The following is a 19,553-nucleotide window of genomic DNA, read 5'->3' as shown; positions in this document are numbered from 1 at the left end:
AATAAATGAGTTTTCAAAAAACAACCTTTCTTTTTATACACACAAACTAATTTCCAGCTTCTAGATAGATTGGCTTGAGGAGGAAACTTGAGAGTTTAGAAAATATTCAGAGGAACCTTACATTTTGTTAATTTTCCTCTTATTAGGCCAGAGGAGTCCATTTTGGATATGAAGTCCTATTTATGGTAAGTTATTAAACTGTACAGCAAAAAAGTTCCCACTGTTTATGTAAGATTTAATTTCTTCTTTCCACATAAGAACTTTTCTGAGTAGCAAATCAGGATAAACTTTTTGTTGTGAAGCATGGCAAAGATCTCGAATGAAATACAGCTCCATGGAAGTCAATGAAAAAAATTTTGATTGATTTAAACAGAGCCAGGATGTCACTGCTAGATTTGGTGGATGATGTTTCTATTTTTAGTTTCTGAGTGTTCAACAAAATCTACCTTGGAATCTGTAGTGCCATTCAGGTATCAGTTGCAAATAGCCATGTATTACTATATTTGCAGTGTTGCCAACTCATAGTTTTATGACCAGTGATATTTGGTGTTTTTTCATTAAAGCCATGCTCCTGATCATGTGAGAATCTTAGCTTTCATTTAAAATGCTATGCTATGAATATCATTTCTGGAGATGAGTTTTGCCTGTTTTTCTGTCACTGGATTACCTATAAAGAGGTCACAATTTTCTCTAACATGTCAACATTTTTAAAATTATTTCACAAACATTTTTAATTATCTCTGAATTCCAGATCAGAGTGTCTGAGCTGCTTAGTTGTGATTGGTCATATAAGTCACATGCTATCGTTTGTGTTTCCCAAATGATGAGCATAAATCATCAGCTTTCTATTGTAAATTCTTGCAGAAAGCAAATTTTCACAGAAAATGAATACATAAAGCTTGAGAACATGACTGATACAAATTGGTTTAGAAATTACAATGAATATTTAAGAAAGTTTTATTTTACAATGTTAACCCAGTTCTAGTGATAACTTATGAGCCCGAGGCTTACAGCTACCTTAGAGCAGGTGCTGCACGATCTTGTGGGACACGCTTGTTACAAGTAGACTGCCAAAAGTTCAACCTACTTTTACCAGATATGTAAAGACCTGTAGTAATCACAGATCAATTTTTATAGGTTCTCCCCCTGCTTCTACCTCAAAGTGCTCACAGAAATCAATACTATAAATCTTTAAACTATTCTTAATTACATTCTAGTGTGAATTAGTTCCCCTTCTTTGCAAAAGCCTTTAATCCTCCTTTAAATTAATCAGAGCAGATTTTCACAAACTCCGGCAGAAGTCCAAAACGGGGAAATATTTTTTTTCTAAAATAGTTCATTGGCCCAAAGAGCCTGTATGGCTTCAGCTGTGGGTCCCTGACAGACCCTGCGCATTGCCCTCAGCTGGTCAACTAATGAAGATTCCAGCAGGCACGGTCTTAAACCCTGCAGGGGTACTTGCTCCCTGGCTGCTCAATAGTGTTCTGTGGTGGCTACAGCTATGTTTCTGGGCCTGTTACCTGCTCCTAGCCCTCGCTCCAGACTTCTGTTCCCACTTCCTGCTCCTTGTCCTTGGTTCTGCTCCCTGTTTCCGACTCCTGGTCCCTGCTCCGACTCTGAACCCTGATTCCTGGCTTTCAGCTCTAGCTTGCTCCCTGGACTTGATAACTTTGCTCCTGACTTGGCCGCTAGACCTGGCTACCTCCATTCCAACCATTAAGACAGCCTCTCACTGTGACCATTTGGAAAGGTTGCCCATGGCCTGGTTACTACTGTATTAATATTGAAGCCATTCATTTCTATCAGGTGTACTGTATATAATGCCTCCAGTATCTCCCCTGACTTGAGATAGCAAGAGTAAACTGTCAAAATGTTAAGAGGCAGATCTCTCTCTTTTGGAAAACAGACCAAACTGCTTGGGATTCTTCCTGGAAGAAAAAAATTGAGACTGGTGTGACAGGATCCCTGGGCTACAACCTGGAACTGGGGAACCACGGTGCCCCCTTAACTCTCCAGCCAGGGCTGTCTCTCACAGTTCTTTGCTAATGACAAGAAGCAAATCGCTCCAGGTGCTGTTATCATTCAGTACAACAGCATGTGAAGCCCCACACCCAGCCAGACTGCATGAATGTTCCCTGAGCCACTCATGAATCACCAGCCAGAAAGGTACCAGCCAATTCCACCCCCAGTTCCCCAGCCTTGCATCCCAGAACTGTACCGTGTTGCTCTAGTCAGAAGCCTGACCAGTGTAAGTTTATTACCCAGTCCACTCCTCCCATGTTATGGGAGGACATACAAAAGCTATTGCAAACTGAGCTGAGATTTCCCAAGCACTTCAATCAAAACACACTGTTTTAGGTAAAATATAAACAGCTTTAACAATAAAAAGATAGATTATAAGTGGTAGGCACAAAAGATCAGAAATAGTTACCAAAGAAAATAAAAGATAAGTGCACAGTCTAAGGGTATGTCTACCCTACGAAATTAGGTCAAATTTATAGAAGTCAGTTTTTTAGAAATCGTTTTTATATAGTCGATTGTGTGTGTCCGCACACAAAATGCCCTAGGTGCATTAAGTGCATTAACTCGGTGGAGTGCTTCCACGGTACCGAGGCTAGCATCGACTTCCGGATCGTTGCATTGTGGGTAGCTATCCCACAGTTTCCACGTGCTTTCCCCGCCCTGAAGTGTTAGAATACCAAGATGAGAGCAGCCCTCACAGTTGAGAAGCGAGTGGCAATAGCCCTGTGGAAGCTTGCAACGCCAGACAGCTACCGTAAGTCGGGAATCAATTTGGAGTGGGCAAATCTACTGCGGGGGCTGCTGTGATACAAGTAGCCAACGCAATCAAAGATCTGCTGATATCAAGGGTAGTGACTCTGGGAAATGTGCAGGTCATAGTGGATGGCTTTGCTGCAATGGGATTCCCTAACCATGGTGGGGCCATAGATGGGAACCCATATCCCTATCTTGTCACCGGGTCACCAAGCCGGCGAGTACATAAACCGCAAGGGGTACTTTTCAATAGTGTTGCAAGCACTGGTGGATCACAAGGGACATTTCATCAACATCAACGTGGGATGATCGGGAAAGGTACATGACGCTCGCATCTTCAGGAACTCTGGTCTGTTTCAAAAGCTGCAGGAAGGGACTTTCTTCCCAGACCAGAAAATAACTGTTGGGGATGTTGAAATGCCTATAGTTATACTTGGGGACCCAGCCTACCCCTTAATGCTATGGCTCATGAAGCCATACACAGGCAGCCTGGACAGTAGTCAGGAGCCATTCAACTACATGCTGAGCAAGTGCAGAATGGTGGTAGAATGCGCATTTGGATGTTTAAAAGTGCGCTGGTGCAGTTTACTGACTTGCTTAGACCTCAGCAAAACCAATATTCCCATTGTTATTACTGCTTGCTGTGCACTCCACAATATCTGTGAGAATAAGGGAGAGACGTTTATGGCGGGGTGGGAGGTTGAGGCAAATCGCCTGGCCACTGGTTATGCGCAGCCAGACACCAGGGTGGTTAGAAGAGCACAGGAGGGCGCAATGTGCATCAGAGAAGCTTTGAAAACCAGTTTCATGACTGGCCAGGCTACGGTGTGAAAGTTCTGTTTGTTTCTCCTTGATGAAACTCCCCGCCCCCCTTGGTTCACTCTACTTCCCTGTAAGCTAACCACCCTCCCCGCCTCCTTTCGATCACCGCTTGCAGAGGCAATAAAGTCATTGTTGCTTCACATTCATGCATTCTTTATTAATTCGTCACACAAACTGGGGGATAACTGCCAAGGTAGCCCGGGAGGGGTGGTGGAGGAGGGAAGGACAAGGTCACACAGCACTTTAAAAGTTTAAAACTTTAAAACTTATTGAATGCCAGGCTTCTGTTGCTTGGGCAATCCTCTGGGGTGGAGTGGCTGGGTGGCTGGATGCCCCCACACCGCATTCTTGGGCGTCTGGGTGAGGAAGCTATGGAACCTGGGGAGGAGGGTGGTTGGTTACACAGGGGCTGTAGCAGCGGTCTGTGCTCCTGCCTTTCCTGCAGCTCAACCATATGCCGGAGCATATTAGTTTGATCCTCCAGCAGCCTCATCATTGAATCCTGCCTCTTCTCATCATGCTGCCGCCACCTATCAGTTTCAGCTCTCTCTTCAGCCCACCACTTACTCTCTTCAGCCCGCCACCTCTCCTCCCGCTCATTTTTTGCTTTCCTGCACTCTGACATTGTCTGCCTCCAAGCATTTGTCTGTGCTCTGTCAGCGTGGGAGGACATCGTGAGCTCAGAGAACATTTCATCATGAGTGTGGTTTTTTTCACCTTCTAATCTTCACTAGCCTCTGGGAAGGAGAAGATCCTGTGATCCTTGAAATACATGCAGCTGTACATACATTCTTCCTTAATGACATGTTGCAGTCTGGGGACCATGAGTTCTGGAGTCAGGGGGCCAAACCGGAACCTTGTGCATCTGGACTGCAAGGCAGGGATGATCTTGGAGAGGTAGTTACAGATCAGGCAAAACCTGGTGTTCTCGGTGAATTTCTCAATCACTCGCCTTAGGGCATTCTGGGCATCCTGGGTCATAGCGTCTGCTTCATCCAGGATCACAAGCTTAAAACCTTTCTTAAAGATTGTCCTTGTGCTAGCAAAGCTCAGGATGGGTCCTCTGACAACATCAATTCCTAAATCATCCGAAGCATTCAGCTCTAAAACCATGGCGTTGAATTCCTTGTCTTTATAGAGCTGTTTAGCACAGGCCAGAATTGTGAAGGTCTTGCCAGTGCCAGGTGGTCCATAGAGGAGAAGGTGAGGCAGACGATCTTCGCTGATGAACTTCTGAATGGTGCTCAGAATGTCCTGATGAGAAATTAGGTCACTCAGTGTCTGAGGACGATAGCTGGTGGAGGAAAAAAAAGGGACAGTGGTATTTAAAAAGACACATTTTATAGAACAATGGATACACTCTTTCACGGTAAACCTTGCTGTTAACATTACATACATAGCACGTGCTTTCATTCCAAGGTCTCATTTTGCCTCCCCCCACCGCGTGGCTCACCTCTCCCCCCTTCCCCTCCCCATGGCTAACAGCAGGGAACATTTTTATTCAGCCACAGGCAAACAGCCCAGCAGGAACAGGCACCTCTGAATGTCTCCTTAAGAAAAGCACCCTATTTCAACCAGGTGACCATGAATGATATCACTCTCCTGAGGATAACACAGAGAGATAAAGAACGGATGTTGTTTGAATGCCAGCAAACATACGCTGCAATGCTTTGTTCTGCAATGATTCCTGACTATATGCTACTGGCCTGGCGTGTTAAAGTGTCCTATCATGGTGGATGGAATAAGGCTGCCCTCCCCAGAAACCTTTTGATAAGGCTTTGGGAGTACATCCAGGAGAGCTTTATGGAGATGTCCCTGAAGGATTTCCGCTCCATCCCCAGACATGTTAACAGACTTTTCCAGCAGCTGTACTGGCCGCGAATGCCAAGGCAAATTAATCATTAAACACGCTTGCTTTTAAACCATGTATACTATTTAAGAAGGTACACTCACCAGAGGTACCTTCTCCACCTGGCGGGTCTGGGAGGCAGCCTTGGGTGGCTTCGGGGGTACTGGCTCCAGGTCCAGGGTGAGAAACCGTTCTTGGCTGTCGGGAAAACCGGTTTCTCTGCTTGCTTGCTGTGAGCTATCTACAACCTCATCATCATCATCTTCCTCATCCCCAAAACCTGATTCCGTGTTGCCTCCCTCTCCATTGAAGGAGTCAAAGCACACGGTTGGGGTAGTGGTGGCTGAATCCCCTAAAATGGCATGCAGCTCATCATAGAAGCGGCATGTTTGGGGCTGTGACCAGGAGCAGCCGTTTGCCTCTCTGGTTTTCTGGTAGGCTTGCCCCAGCTCCTTAAGTTTTACGCGGCACTGCTTCGGGTCCCTGTTATGGCCTCTGTCCTTCATGCCCTGGGAGATTTTGACAAATGTTTTGGCATTTCGAAAACTGGAACGGGGTTCTGATAGCATGGATTCCTCTACCCATACAGCGATCAGATCCCATACCTCAAGTTTGGTCCATGCTGGAGCTCTTTTGCGATTCTGGGACTCCATCATGGTCACCTCTGCTGATGAGCTCTGCACTCACCTGCAGCTTGCCATGCTGGCCAAACAGGAAATGAGATTCAAAAGTTCGTGGGCCTTTTTCTGTCTACCTGGCCAGTGCATCTGAGTTGAGAGTGCTGTCCAGAGTGGTGACAATGGAGCACTCTGGGATAGCTCCCGGAGGCCAATACCGTCGAATTGCGTCCACACTACCCCAAATTTGAAGTGCTAATCCCCTTATCGGAGGTGGAGTAAAGAAAACGATTTTAAGAGCCCTTTACGTAAAAAAAAAGGGCTTTGTTGTGTGGACGGTGCAGGGTTACATCAATTTAACGCTGCTAAATTCGACCTCAACTCCTAGTGTAGACCAGGGCTTAATCTTAAACCTTATCACACTAGGCAGTATTTGGACCAAGCAATTTTCTGGATGTTACTGATCTTAACACACAGGCTTCCCTTTTTAAGCCTGGGACCAGTCTCCTCAGTTGAAGTCTGTCTTCCCAGCATTCTTGTTGCTTCTAGCATAGGTGGGGGAGGAGAAAGGCAAAAACATAATGCCACTGTCCCTTATTATATACCCTCACCCATGTGCTTGGAAAATACTAGCCCAGACATGTCCTGGTGGGCTTTGCTAAGGCACAGAGTTGAGAAATCCCATGAGTGTGGTCTTGTGCAACGGAGTCATAGAGTTGAGCAGTCCCCATTGTGTGGTGCTTGTGCAACCATCATTGAATTGTTTATCACTTGTTTACAACTCCCTTACCGATTAATGGTCACTTAACACACTCCTGGGAATGGATCACTGCCTTTGTACTAGAGACTCTCAAACTTACAATATATATCACTAACAACCATACAGTAAAATCTCATAACTTCATACACACTAACAATATACATATTTGGACAGCACAATGGGCTTCAGCAGATCATGACCTTTCATATGATAGCTTACATGTCATGCTGTGTATGAAATATAGCATAATTATATGACAGGTGAATAGGGAGGTTCCAGAGTGCTGTTTTAAGGTACAGAGTGGCATGCTGGTCAGCTAGAGAAGGATATCACAAATGAGCAACAGTATCAGAAGAATGCAGTTGGTCAGTTTTTGTCCCTCCGAAGGACAGATGAAGAACTGTTTGCTTTAAGCCTCAGAAATAGGTTTCTGATGGCATGACAAATGCCATTTCCAAATCCCAAGGTCCACAGCAAGGTTTGACATTCTCCATTCATGTTCTAATCTTTGACCTACTACTTCCAATTTACTGAGTTCATTGTTTAGCCAGAGTGCTCTAATGGAGGTTAGGCTGAAATGACTGCACAACGGTGTCACTGTGGCAATGACAGCAGAAAAAGAAGAATTAAAACAATTTACCAGGTTGTGAACACCCAGCAAATCACACTGCTACAATTCAGAACTCATTTAAAGGAGTAAATGACATTACCTGCTCCATAGGCAGCTCATGGGGCGGGCAATTCTCACCTTTCGAGAATGGATAAAGATCAATAAAATCATTGTGTGATGTGACCGTAGTATCACATTAAGAGTAATCTTGGTGACAAAGATTAAATTTAAACTTTATCTAATTTTGGCCCTAAAATTTAACAAATTACTAAATTAGAAGCCAAAGATAACTTTAAAGAAATCCAGTATCAAAACTTCAATAGCCAGAATTCTCAAATAGAAATCATTTCTGTTTTATGGGGGAAGGAAAATTTGTACCATTTAAAAATGAAGGACAAGCAGAAAATACTAGGATAATGCCATACTGTAAGGAAAGACAAATTAAAGAAAGTAACCAGTTCCCTCCCTCTGTGCTCTTTTTCAAAAAGAATGGGAACTATAGATTACTCACAGGAACAACATACTCTAAAAATTGCCTGACCTGGCTACTCTTACTATAAGTTCTCTTAAAGTCAAGAACAATATTTAACCAGGGGTTCATGTAACTTCTGCCACCAAAATCCTATGCACAGGGCATCAGTGGTAAAAAGTTTTACCACTGGAGGCTGGAAAATAGCCAGAACCTCCCCACCTATCCCTTAGGAGGCTGAGAGTCAGCAAAAACATGATGGAAGGATAGCGAAGGTAAGTGGTAAGCCAATGCGTCCCCTCAGCAGCACTGAGCCATGACTGTCTCTCCTGCGAGTGCCCTGCCCGTAATGTAAAGCTATACTGCACTGCCACTGATCTCCTACTTCCCTGGGTTAAGCCATACTGGGGTGCAGAATGCCAGGCAGACACAGAAAGGTGTAACATATAAGTTCAGTGAATCTGTCCAACATCATCATATTCTGGTTCTTATCTTGTTCCCATAACCATGGTATCTGAGCACCATCCAGTGGTCCATTAAATGACATGTCTTTCACTTGTGGCTCTTTCAATCTTTATTTTCTTCCCCAACCCAGGAGGAAAAATTACATGTGGATTTTAAAAACAAATTATTATTATTATTTATTATTTTATTTTTGTGCAGTGTGTGTTATTGACGGTAAGGTCTTGCACTTGAAATGGTAACTGATGAGGTTTGTGGTGATCTGTTTAACCTTGATAAATGTTTCACTTTTTGAAATGTTTTAATGTTGAACAGAGCCATATAGATAGAGCAGCACAGGGCAGGCTGGCACTTTAAGGGAGTTGGGCTCAGCCCTAGGTGATGGGCATTGAGGCTTCCTACTTGAAGTCTGCTGTGGTTGGGCTGGAGGGTGATATCTATAGGAAATTGAGAGAGAAGGAGACACACATACACAGACCTGTAGAGGAGTAGGAAGGCACTTGTGCAGTAAAGTCATATGGACGTTAGAAAGTGCTCTTAGGCAGTCTGTAGTGGGAAGAAACTGAGTGAGTGAAAGGCAAACATGCAGAAAGCCCTGGAAGGAAATGTGAAAAAGGCCTATAGACAGGCTGGGTTAGGAAGTGGTCCAGAGAAATGAAGCAAGTTGGACCTTTGTTTTCTACAGGGACTGGAACCCAGAGTAAAGGAAAGGCTATAGGCCCACCAAGGCTGGTGGTGTGAAGATCTGACATGGAGGGTGGCAGAACTGGTTAGCTTGGAGTTGGGCTGCAAGATTGTCTTTCATTGGACTTTTATCTGCAGAAGGGGTGGGCTTTGGTGAGTGATCCACAGCACTGGGACCTGGAGGAATATTGTGGGAAGACAGCAAATTGACCAGAGTAGGGAAACTGAGGCAGGTGTCTGCCTGGATGCCAAGAGAGCTAAGGTGATTGTGACACAAAGACTTCTATGAAGTTTGTTCTGTGTATATATAAATGCTTTTTACATTATTTAATGCAAGAGAAATCTCTTAAACTGATCCAACTTTTGAAAAATGCTTCCCATTAATTTTACAGAAACATTTTGCTTATAGAGATTGTAATCTGAATCCTGATACTAAGACTAATCATTTGTCATAGTTATGCAAGGAGTTTTACAAGAGGCAAAAAGTCCCTATAATGAAAAAAATACACTCTGAAATAAAACTAGAATAGAAAGAGATAATGAAGTTGGTACTAGGGTGACTTCTACCCCCATCCAGGCCTGAGTGCAAAATTTGGCCCTTAGCATGTGACTTCTCTAACTGAATAAGAGAATAAAAAATAAAATGTAAAAAAAATAGGCCAACAGTTGTGCAAGAAGCACAGTTTCCCTGCTGTATGCATTTGTTAGCAGCAAAAAGCATGCTGCTGAGAGACATGAATAGCATGTTACATTTTTAAAGAATAGTGTGCAGCAGGTAATCTGTGGTGGGGTTTTTTTGAGTTCTATCATGCAGAACTATGCTATAGGAGGACGTGGGTGGCTTACAACATGTTATTTATATGCTTGAGAGCACTTGAAAAGAGACAGGTTTCCGAGTAGCAGCCATGCTAGTCTGTATTCGCAAAAAGAAAAGGAGGACTTGTGGCACCTTAGAGACTAACCAATTTATTTGAGCATAAGCTTTCGTGAGCTACAGCTCACTTCATCGGATGCATTCAGTGGAAAATACAGTGGGGAGATTTATATACACAGAGAACATGAAACAATGGGTGTTACCATACACACTGTAACGAGAGTGATCACTTAAGGTGAGATATTACCAGCAGGAGTGCGGGGGGCCGGGGGGGAACCTTTTGTAGTGATAGTCAAGGTTGATTATCAAGATTAAAAAAAATATTGCCGGAGTGCGGAGGAGCTGGAGCAGTATAGCAGCCATGGCTTGCCAGCTGCCCTGCTCTGAAGGCAGCGCCCCCAACACAGCACGGAAGTAAGGTTGGCAATACCATGAGTATGTTTCTGTGAGTATGTACAGTAACTTGCTATCACTTTTCTTGCCGGGGGGGGGTTTGTCATAACAGCCTGAACTATTTTCCCAGCAAAACAAAGTTTGAGAACCCCTGATCTAATGTGTTTAAAGGGGAAGCATAAGGAAAATAAACAGAAAAGTCTACTGAGAAGGGGCCTGACTTTTAGACATGTTGAACCCTTGCAGCTTCTGTTGACTTTATTTGGAGTCGTAGGTGTTCAGCACTTGATAATTAGCCAGCTGTCATTTTAATTGATTTCCAAACAGAGAAAGAAGGTGGCACAGGAAGGAAAAGCAACATTTTAACTCTGTTCGTTGTTTGGCAGTGTATATAGAATTAGAACGACTCTAGATTGTTGTTTGTTTTTTATGTAGCTCTGTCATTTGTTTTATAAGATTTTAGTATTCAATACAAATAACCATTGATTTCTTGTTCAGAAGGGAGCACACTGCACACTTTAGTGCAGTCTCTTTTTTTATTTAATGCAACCCAGGATGTTTTTAAAGCCTGAAATCCATTTGCTCCAGTGTGTCTCTCTGACCTTGATTCCCCATTAATATGAGAGAGGAGAATATTTTAAAGCTTTTTGCTGCCATCCTATTATTTCCTTTTGTTTTCACTTTTTGACAAGTCCTTTTGCCTTCACCAAAGAGCCGCACTGCCTAACTGATTCATGCCAATGTCCACAGTGAATACTTAGGTTTCAAATTAAAGGAGTTCAGAACAGACCTACCAGCACATACATACTTCAATAGTCTTGCTACCTGCCATGAACTGAAAGAAAAAAAAATTAAAATTGTTCTTACTAGCTAAATTACTTAGAGAAAACCCATGTTTGTAGTTAGATCCATCCTGGAATAAAAAACTAAACAGAAAATGATCTAAAGTAACCTGAACATAACTTGAAATCAATCAAACATTTTAATTCCCTTTCATTTGTTTACAATTACATAGGCCTAAACTGCAGAATTTCAATCCAGATCTCGATTTCCAATTCCCTCTTCCCACCCAAAGTTAGATCCAGGGTTTTGGTTTTCCTCCATTTTTAGAAAGAAAGGGTCAGAGAGGTCAACCACAAAATTTTGATCTAGATTGAGAATACCACCAACTTTGTAAGAGGGGAACATACAGAGGTTTTGTTGGAGGACATTCTCACTTTCAGGTATAAGGGAGTGGCAGGAGTACCACATGCAGTAAGGCAAAATGTAATGGCTTTAGCACATATGTGTTACTTAACAGAAACGAAGGTAAATTCTTTCCTTTCAGATATCAACTGGTTTATTTGACAATCTGTAATTATAATCCAGATTTACCCATAGGATTTGATATTGCCATACTGCAAGCATCATTGCTATAGTGGGGGGCGGAGTAGGGGGAGAAGGGGTTTCAGATAACACAACTCTTCTGAAGAGAGTTCATAGTGTACAGAAGCTTTCACTACACTATGAAGAGGTAACTGGTAGAATAGTTTTCTAGTTTGTGCCTGTGCAGAACGAAAGTATTGAAACTCACTTTTCAAAACTCTTGTCAATTTCATCAGTTTTTCCTTAGTTTTACCACTATTAATTATCACTTATGCAATTGGGCTCCCTGCTGACTTGCTAAAGTCTTGCTAAGTCTGAGCATCTCATACTTCCTTTCTTAGGCACTTCTGAAAACCGTACCCACAATCTAAGAGTATGTCTACACAACAGCTGGCAGGTGTGATTCCCAGTTTGGGTAGATGTCTGCGTGCTAGCTCTGCTTAAGCTAGTGCCTTAAAAATAGCTGTGTGGCCACAGTGGCACAGATGGTGGCTTGACCTAGCAACCCAAGTACAATCCTGCCTGACCTTCTGGGTACATACCTGGGTGGCTAGCCCAAGCTGCTGGCCAGGCCAGCATGGCCACACTGCTGGGTTTTTTTAGGAACTATCTCAGGCAAAGCTAGTACATGTATGTCTACCCAAGCTGGGAATCACATCTCCCAGCTCAAGATTGATGGACCCTAAATCGAAGCTTCAGACATCACCTAGGCACTAGGTCTTTCCATTATGATGTTCCTCTTGTCTCAAAGTGCTGGGGGAACCTAGAACCTTGGGCCACCCTAGCATGGAAAGTATATCAAAGCCTACTTCTCTTTCCTGTTAGTAATGATAAACTCTGCAACACCATTTTTATGCCAATGTAACTCCATAAAAATTCATGGGAGTATCCCAGTATAAATAGATGTAAAAGAATGGAGAATCTGGTTCATTATATAAACGTTATGTAAAAAGAATGTTAAGGCTGCAGAGTTAAGCACTACAAAGAAGAAATGAGGCTTCTAACTTGGCCAAGTTTGGGCATATTTTCACAAAAGGGCATCCCTGACACTAGGAAGACCCTATTGCTAAATTTTCCCTACTATATTGCAAGTCCCTGCTCCAAACCATGGAGATGCTAGAGCTTCTCAACAAAACAGTTTTAACATGGGCAAAACAACATATATTTTATTCTTGGAAATGAACTGAAACACTTTAGGTGAAACTTCCTACAAATAAACTCAGCCTCAGACAGACCCAGCATGGGACTTTCATAGGGTTCTCTCCCAGCCAAATAAGAACAAAGTAAACGTTTCTGAATTTGGCCCTCTTTTGGGGTTTTTTTTTGTCCTCTCTCTTTATCCTGGCCCTCTAAGTGCTTCATCCAATACTATGTTTGCTACCTTACTTCTGTCTGCTTTTTCTGTATCTGTTACACTCCTTCCTTTTCTAGTTGCCTCTTTGCTTTTCCTCTGTTTCTCAGATATGCACTCTTAGGACTACATTCCGCTCCCAAAGGCACATATAGTGGTCCCAGACCACACTGGAAATATTGTAACTGCTTATTCCAGTATCTTCTAACTGAAAACAGCTAGAATAGAAGCTATTGCAATATTTTCAGCAGAAGACAGATCAGTAATAAGGGCCTGATGTAAAGCTCATGGAAATCAGTGGAGGGAGCAGAGGTTCCATATTGGGCCTCTTTCAGTGGATTTTGTAAAATCTGGTACATTCTCCGATATGTAACAGATTATGCACACATACATAAAACGCAGAGTGGCCTGATCCTTTAGCCCTTATTCATACAACTTCATTCCCATGTGAATGCCCCCCTGGCTTCAATATGACTCCTCCATGAGTGGGGTTTGCAGGATCCAGCTCCAAACGATATATGTGCAAATAAATGAGGTTTGTCAGTGAAAAGACTCCTGTATCCCTTGCATAAATATACACAACTTTGAAAGTGAAAGACTTTGCTTAAAATTTTGTAAGTAGAGAGCAGTCTTTATTTCCTGGCTAACTAAATATATAACCCTGAATGTCAAGATGCCAATCTGAAACATCTAATGCAGTAGCATCTGATTTACAATGAAGAATTGTTACCTTCTAGTTACATTAAAGTAAACTGCAAATAATTAACTGTAATGGCAGTGGACTCAAACAAATATTTGCACCATAAAAAAAAGGGCAATCTACAAGTCAAAGCATGAGGGGGCATACAAATGTTTAGCATGTCTGGCACATAAATACTTTGCAGCACAGTCTATGACAATGTCAAGTGAATAGCTGTTCTCACTTTCCGATAACACTGTAAATAAGAAGGGGGCAGCATTATTTTCCATAAATGTAAACAAACTTGTTTGTTTTTTAGCGATTGGCTGAACAAGAAGTAGGACTGAGTGGACTTGTAGGCTCAAGTTTTACATTGTTTTGTTTTTGGGTGCAGTTATGTGGAAAAAAAAAATTCTACATTTGTAAGTTGCCCTTGCATGATAAAGAGATTGCACTATAGTACTTGTATGAGGCGAATTGAAAAATACTATTTTTTCTATTTTACAGTGCAAATATTTGTAATAAAAAATAATATAAAGTGAGCACTGTACACTTTTGTCATAAATATAAAGGGAAGGGTAAACCCCTTTAAAATCCCTCCTGGCCAGAGGAAAAATCCTCTCACCTGTAAAGGGTTAAGAAGCTAAAGGTAACCTCGCTGGCACCTGATCAAAATGACCAATGAGGAGACAAGATACTTTCAAAAGCTGGGAGGAGGGAGAAAAACAAAGGATCTGTGTCTGTCTGTGTGATGCTTTTGCCGGAGACAGAACAGGAATGGAGTCTTAGAACTTAGTAAATAATCTAGCTAGGTATGTGTTAGATTATGATTTCTTTAAATGGCTGAGAAAATAGCTGTGCTGAATAGAATGAATATTCCTGTCTGTGTGTCTTTTTTGTAACTTAAGGTTCTCCCTAGAGGGATTCTCTATGTTTTGAATCTAATTACCCTGTAAGGTATTCACCATCCTGATTTTACAGAGGTGATTCTTTTTTTACTTCTATTAAAAGCCTTCTTGTAAGGAAACTGAATGCTTTTTCATTGTTCTAAGATCCAAGGGTTTGGATCTGTGGTCACCTATGCAAATTGGTGAGGATTTTTACCAAACCTTCCCCAGGAAGTGGGGTGCAAGGGTTGGGAGGATTTTGGGGGGAAAGATGTTTCCAAACTACGCTTTTTCAGAAACCCAGATAAAGTTTGGTGGTGGCAGTGGAAGTCCAAGGGTAAAATAGTTTGTACCTTGGGGAAGTTTTAGCCTAAGCTGTTAAAAGTAAGCTTAGGAGGTTTTCATGTGGGTCCCCACATCTGTACCCTAGAGTTCAGAGTGGGGAAGGAACCTTGACAACTTTATAATCTGTTGTAATTGAAATCAACATATTTAAAAATGCAGAAAAATATCCAAAATATTTATAATTTAAATTGATATTCTCTTATTAACAGTGTGATTAATCGTGACTATTTTTTAATCTAGTTAATTTGTTTTGCGTTATGCTTGAGTTAACTGATTAATTGACAGCCCTAGTTTCAAACCTTATTATTTATGTTTTGAAGTCAAACGCCTGAAAGTTAGGACATGTAAAATTTAAGGTTGCCCATATAATCTTAATTCCATTTTGTGATGGGGTGGAGTCCCCATACTAGCCCTGCAAGAGCTGAATTAAGACAGGTGGGCCCAATCAGCTAATTAGGCTGCAAGCAGAGGAGATTTAGGCTGGAGATGGCTAATTAAGGACAGGCTCACCTGTGCAGGAACAGGCAGCGCCTGTACAAAGCCAGGTAGCTGGGTTGGTTGCAGAGAGGGGGGCTGCTTATCGGAAAGGCTGCAGGGAAGTAGGCTGCAGTCCATCCCTGAGTAGATGGAATTGGAGGCTGGCTAAACCCAGAGCTGGGGGAAGCCAGATATATAGGAAGAAGCGCAGGGAAACAACAACAGGTAGGACTGTGGCTGCTTGTTATAGGGTGCCTGGGTTAGAACTCAGGCAGGCCTGAGTTCCCCTATCCAGCCATTGGGGAGTGGCAAGGGTGTTGGAGGTGCTATCCAGACAGCAGGTCTGGACTTTGAATTCCCCAGAAGGGGAGTACTTTAGTGACCTGGCTGGAGGACTATGCCATAGAGAGGAAGCTGCAGACCCAGGAGTGAGTGGGGCAGCAGAGCGAGACAAGACAGGAGAAAACAATATTGGAGGGAGAGCGCAAACTGGCAGAACTAGTCCCCAGGATTGCCAGCAGGTGGCACTGCTCACAGTGAGTGGATCCTAAGACAATTCCTTTTGTGCTTATGTATTCTGAAACTGTTTTAATTATATGATTGCATACTATATTTTTTTCCATGGATCCCTTCCTCATTCAATGCACAGGATGAACATACAAAGGGGTAAATTTAAGGTTGCACTGGCAATATTATACCTGGCATTTCCTAAATTTTGAGTAGTTGAACTTGCAACCTACATAGCATTGCTTTAACCTACTTTTAAAAAGAATCAGAATGGCTGGATGATAGTACAGCACAAGCTAATGTCAGTCTTCCACAAGGCTGTGAAGCTGATTTGGAAAAAAAAGAATCAAATCTAGAAAGGCCCTTTCCTGTCACTCATGTACATGAAGTGTTGGCTCTGGGCTCCGGAGAGTGAAATCAAGTGTTTCCAACATGGATGGTTGAAAAGTCTTAATCTTTCGCTTCGTTCATGCTTTTGAAAAACTTTTATAGATCTACTAGGTTTTTATTGATGCTTGCTAAAAATAGCAGTGAAGCTGTGGCAGCACAGTGGTGGCATTTGTAGCCACCTGAGTACATACCAGGGTCCCCAGTGGGCTTGTACTCAGGTGGGTAACCTGGGCTGCTGTGACTTAAGTGCTGGTTTGTAGCTCCAACAAAGCTAGCTCAGGTATGTCTCCATATGCTGCACTCCGACTTCCTAGTTGCCTGGTAGATGTCACCTTAGGAAGCATGTTCCTGCCTGTGTTCTAGGGGTGGTGGTGGTTAACGATGTGATTTATTGCAACCTCTTAAAAAAAGAGGCACTGAGGGAGGGGACCTTCTTTGAGGGCACTAGTAGAGCTAAGTTGGGTGCTGCACTACAGTGCTCCTACCAACCAAACCCTTGATCCTGCAGACCCTTAAGCACAGCTGTAGGCCAATGAGTTGTCTGTCTCACTGAAGTCAGTGGACTTGTGTTCCTGTGTCACAGAGGTGCTTGGGGAAATCCCACACTTAAAGATAGTCTTAGAACCCTGCTTTTGGCCAGAAGTTTCAAAACCAGTAGGGACTACTCATGCATGTGCATCACTTTGCACCAGTGATTGCAGGCTAGGGGCCAAGGGAGATCAATGACAGGCGTAGGTAACAGCAGACTCAAACTAGCATATTTGCAGACTTTGATTTGATTATCTTTGTTTTAGAGAGGAGGGCAGAATTTAAAAAAAAAAAAAGTTAAAAGCATCCCTCCACCCCCAGGACTTTGCCACATTTCAGGCAAGAGGTAGTAGCAAGGTGTACTTGTGGGTTATTTTACATTGAAGTTATAAAACACTTGAGGGTTTATAATAGGATTGTCTCCTTCCTTCCAACAGAAGTGCTGCTTCCAACCGGTGCTCTAAAGATTTAAAAACAATGAACTGGTCCTGGAATATAATTTTAGGATTGATGTTAGATTCTCTGGGCGTGTAGATCTAGACTATACACCCCAATCTACCAAAGAGTGTATATTTGCATAGTTTCTGCATTAATTTTTAATTGCGTGCTAGTCAACACTGCAAATCGAATTGCAGTTGTTCAGCAGCCCTGTGATTTTTCTGTCCACCCTAATTAACAAACAGCTTCCTCCTTGAGTAGATTAAAGGAGGTAGTCCCATTACCCAAAGCTATTTCAGTCACGGTTATAGTGCACCTCATCAGAGAAGTGTAAAGCGAGGCAGCATTTCAATTAGCTGTTATACAGTATCTGCTTTTTAGTTTCTCAGCTGTTTTTTAAAATGACTCTTAAGTCTCCTGACCTCTCTCCCCATGATCCCAATGTACACAACAGAGAATGTCTCTCTCAAATGTCATTTAAAAAGTTAAAAGCAAAACTAAATGTGATCACAGTCTCACTGTTACCACAGAAAACTCTGAAGTGAAATTCAGTGCTCTCTTGCTTAATGTACAGAAGAGGGGCCTCTGGGCTTGACTTTCCATCTAGCATCACCTGCACAAAGTGGGTGTAAATGCTACTACCTGATTAAAATGGCAGCTTACAATCACATTACACTGGTGTAAATGACTATACAAGGGGCAAGGCCATAGCAAATTGAGCTTCTTGTTTGTTCAGTTGTGCATAGCTTTGGCACATGAAAGCCTGACAAAGATGGCAGAACATAGCTTCCACATGGACCTGAGTAGCCTCACCTGACATTGAATTTAGTCTTAAACATGGCGTTAAGTCCCAGTAGTAGTTTAAGTACATGCTTAGCTTAAGCAGCTGCTTAAGTGGTTTGCTGAACTGTTTTCTAAACCAGTGGCTCTCAATCTTTCCAGACAACTGTACCCTTTTCAGGAGTGTGATTTGTCTTGCATACCCCTAAGTTTCACCTCATTTAAAATCTACTTGCTTACAAAATCAGACATAAATACAAGTGTCACAGTATGTTACTGAAAAATTGCTTACTTTCTCATTTTACCATATAACTATAGGATAAATTTATTGGAATATAAATATTGTACTTACATTTCAGTGTATAGTATATAGAGCAGTATAAACAGTCACTGTATGAAATTTTAGTTTGTACTGATTTCACTAGGGCTTTTTATGTAGCCTGTTGTAAAACAAAGCAAATATCTAGATGCGTTACTATACCTCCTTGAAGACCACTGCGTACTCCCAGGGTACACGTACCCCTGGCTGAGAACCACTGATCTGATTTCTCTGTGTTTAGATTTTCCAAAGCCTGTTTCTGTAAAAGAAATAAAAGTTAACTCCTATTTCAGCAAGTTGCTTCCAGCTGCAGCTTGCCATTGACAGAATCATATTTATCAAAATGCATGTGGCTCTGTATGTCCCCTACCCTATGGTTATAAGCCCAGGTCTGTCTTAAAAAGAAGCCATTTCGGTTCAGGCCATTCAATAATCTTAAAGAATATACTCGACACACAAAAAGGACATCATGAAGGGGAAGGGAGTCCAAAAGAGATGGCTGTATTTCAAGGAATCCCTGTTGAGGTTACAGGGACAAACCATCCCGATGAGTCGAAAGAATAGTAAATATGGCAGGCGACCAGCTTGGCTTAATGGTGAAATCCTAGCGGATCTTAAACATAAAAAAGAAGCTTACAAGAAGTGGAAGGTTGGACATATGACCAGGGAAGAGTATAAAAATATTGCTCGGGCATGTAGGAAAGATATCAGGAGGGCCAAATCGCACCTGGAGCTGCAGCTAGCAAGAGATGTCAAGAGTAACAAGAAGGGTTTCTTCAGGTATGTTGGCAACAAGAAGAAAGCCAAGGAAAGTGTGGGCCCCTTACTGAATGAGGGAGGCAACCTAGTGACAGAGGATGTGGAAAAAGCTAATGTACTCAATGCTTTTTTTGCCTCTGTTTTCACTAACAAGGTCAGCTCCCAGACTGCTGTGCTGGGCATCACAAAATGGGGAAGAGATGGCCAGCCCTCTGTAGAGATAGAGGTGGTTAGGGACTATTTAGAAAAGCTGGACGTGCACAAGTCCATGGGGCCGGACGAATTGCATCCGAGAGTGCTGAAGGAATTGGCGGCTGTGATTGCAGAGCCCTTGGCCATTATCTTTGAAAACTCGTGGCGAACGGGGGAAGTCCCGGATGACTGGAAAAAGGCTAATGTAGTGCCCATCTTTA

At 42.5% G+C, this 19,553-nt stretch overlaps 1 protein-coding gene across 1 annotated transcript; it reads right to left on the bottom strand.

Annotated features, from left to right (window-relative positions):
- Positions 1–2,650: 2,650 nt before the first annotated feature.
- On the bottom strand, positions 2,651–18,121 carry LOC119565463 (replication factor C subunit 5-like). Its single transcript, XM_043538821.1, has 3 exons — positions 18,096–18,121; positions 4,386–4,891; positions 2,651–2,682 (listed from the first exon to the last, which is right to left on the bottom strand). Exons 1-3 carry the CDS (start codon positions 18,119–18,121, stop codon positions 2,651–2,653), a joined length of 564 nt encoding a protein of 187 aa, XP_043394756.1.
- Positions 18,122–19,553: the final 1,432 nt, after the last annotated feature.

Source organism: Chelonia mydas, chromosome 2 (genome assembly GCF_015237465.2).
Source record: "Chelonia mydas isolate rCheMyd1 chromosome 2, rCheMyd1.pri.v2, whole genome shotgun sequence".
NCBI lineage: Eukaryota > Metazoa > Chordata > Testudines > Cheloniidae > Chelonia > Chelonia mydas.
Note: the sequence above shows the minus strand (reverse complement) of the source record. Positions and strands in the feature narration are given on the sequence as shown.

Coding starts and splice junctions, on each gene's coding strand:
- LOC119565463 (XM_043538821.1), bottom strand. CDS start 18,121: ATGTTTAAGACTAAATTCAATGTCAG. Junction 4,892..18,095: donor AAGACTAAATTCAATGTCAG/GTGAGGCTACTC, acceptor TTCCTCCACCAG/CTATCGTCCTCAGACACTGA. Junction 2,683..4,385: donor ACATGTCATTAAGGAAGAAT/GTATGTACAGCT, acceptor CTAACACTTCAG/GGCGGGGAAAGCACGTGGAA.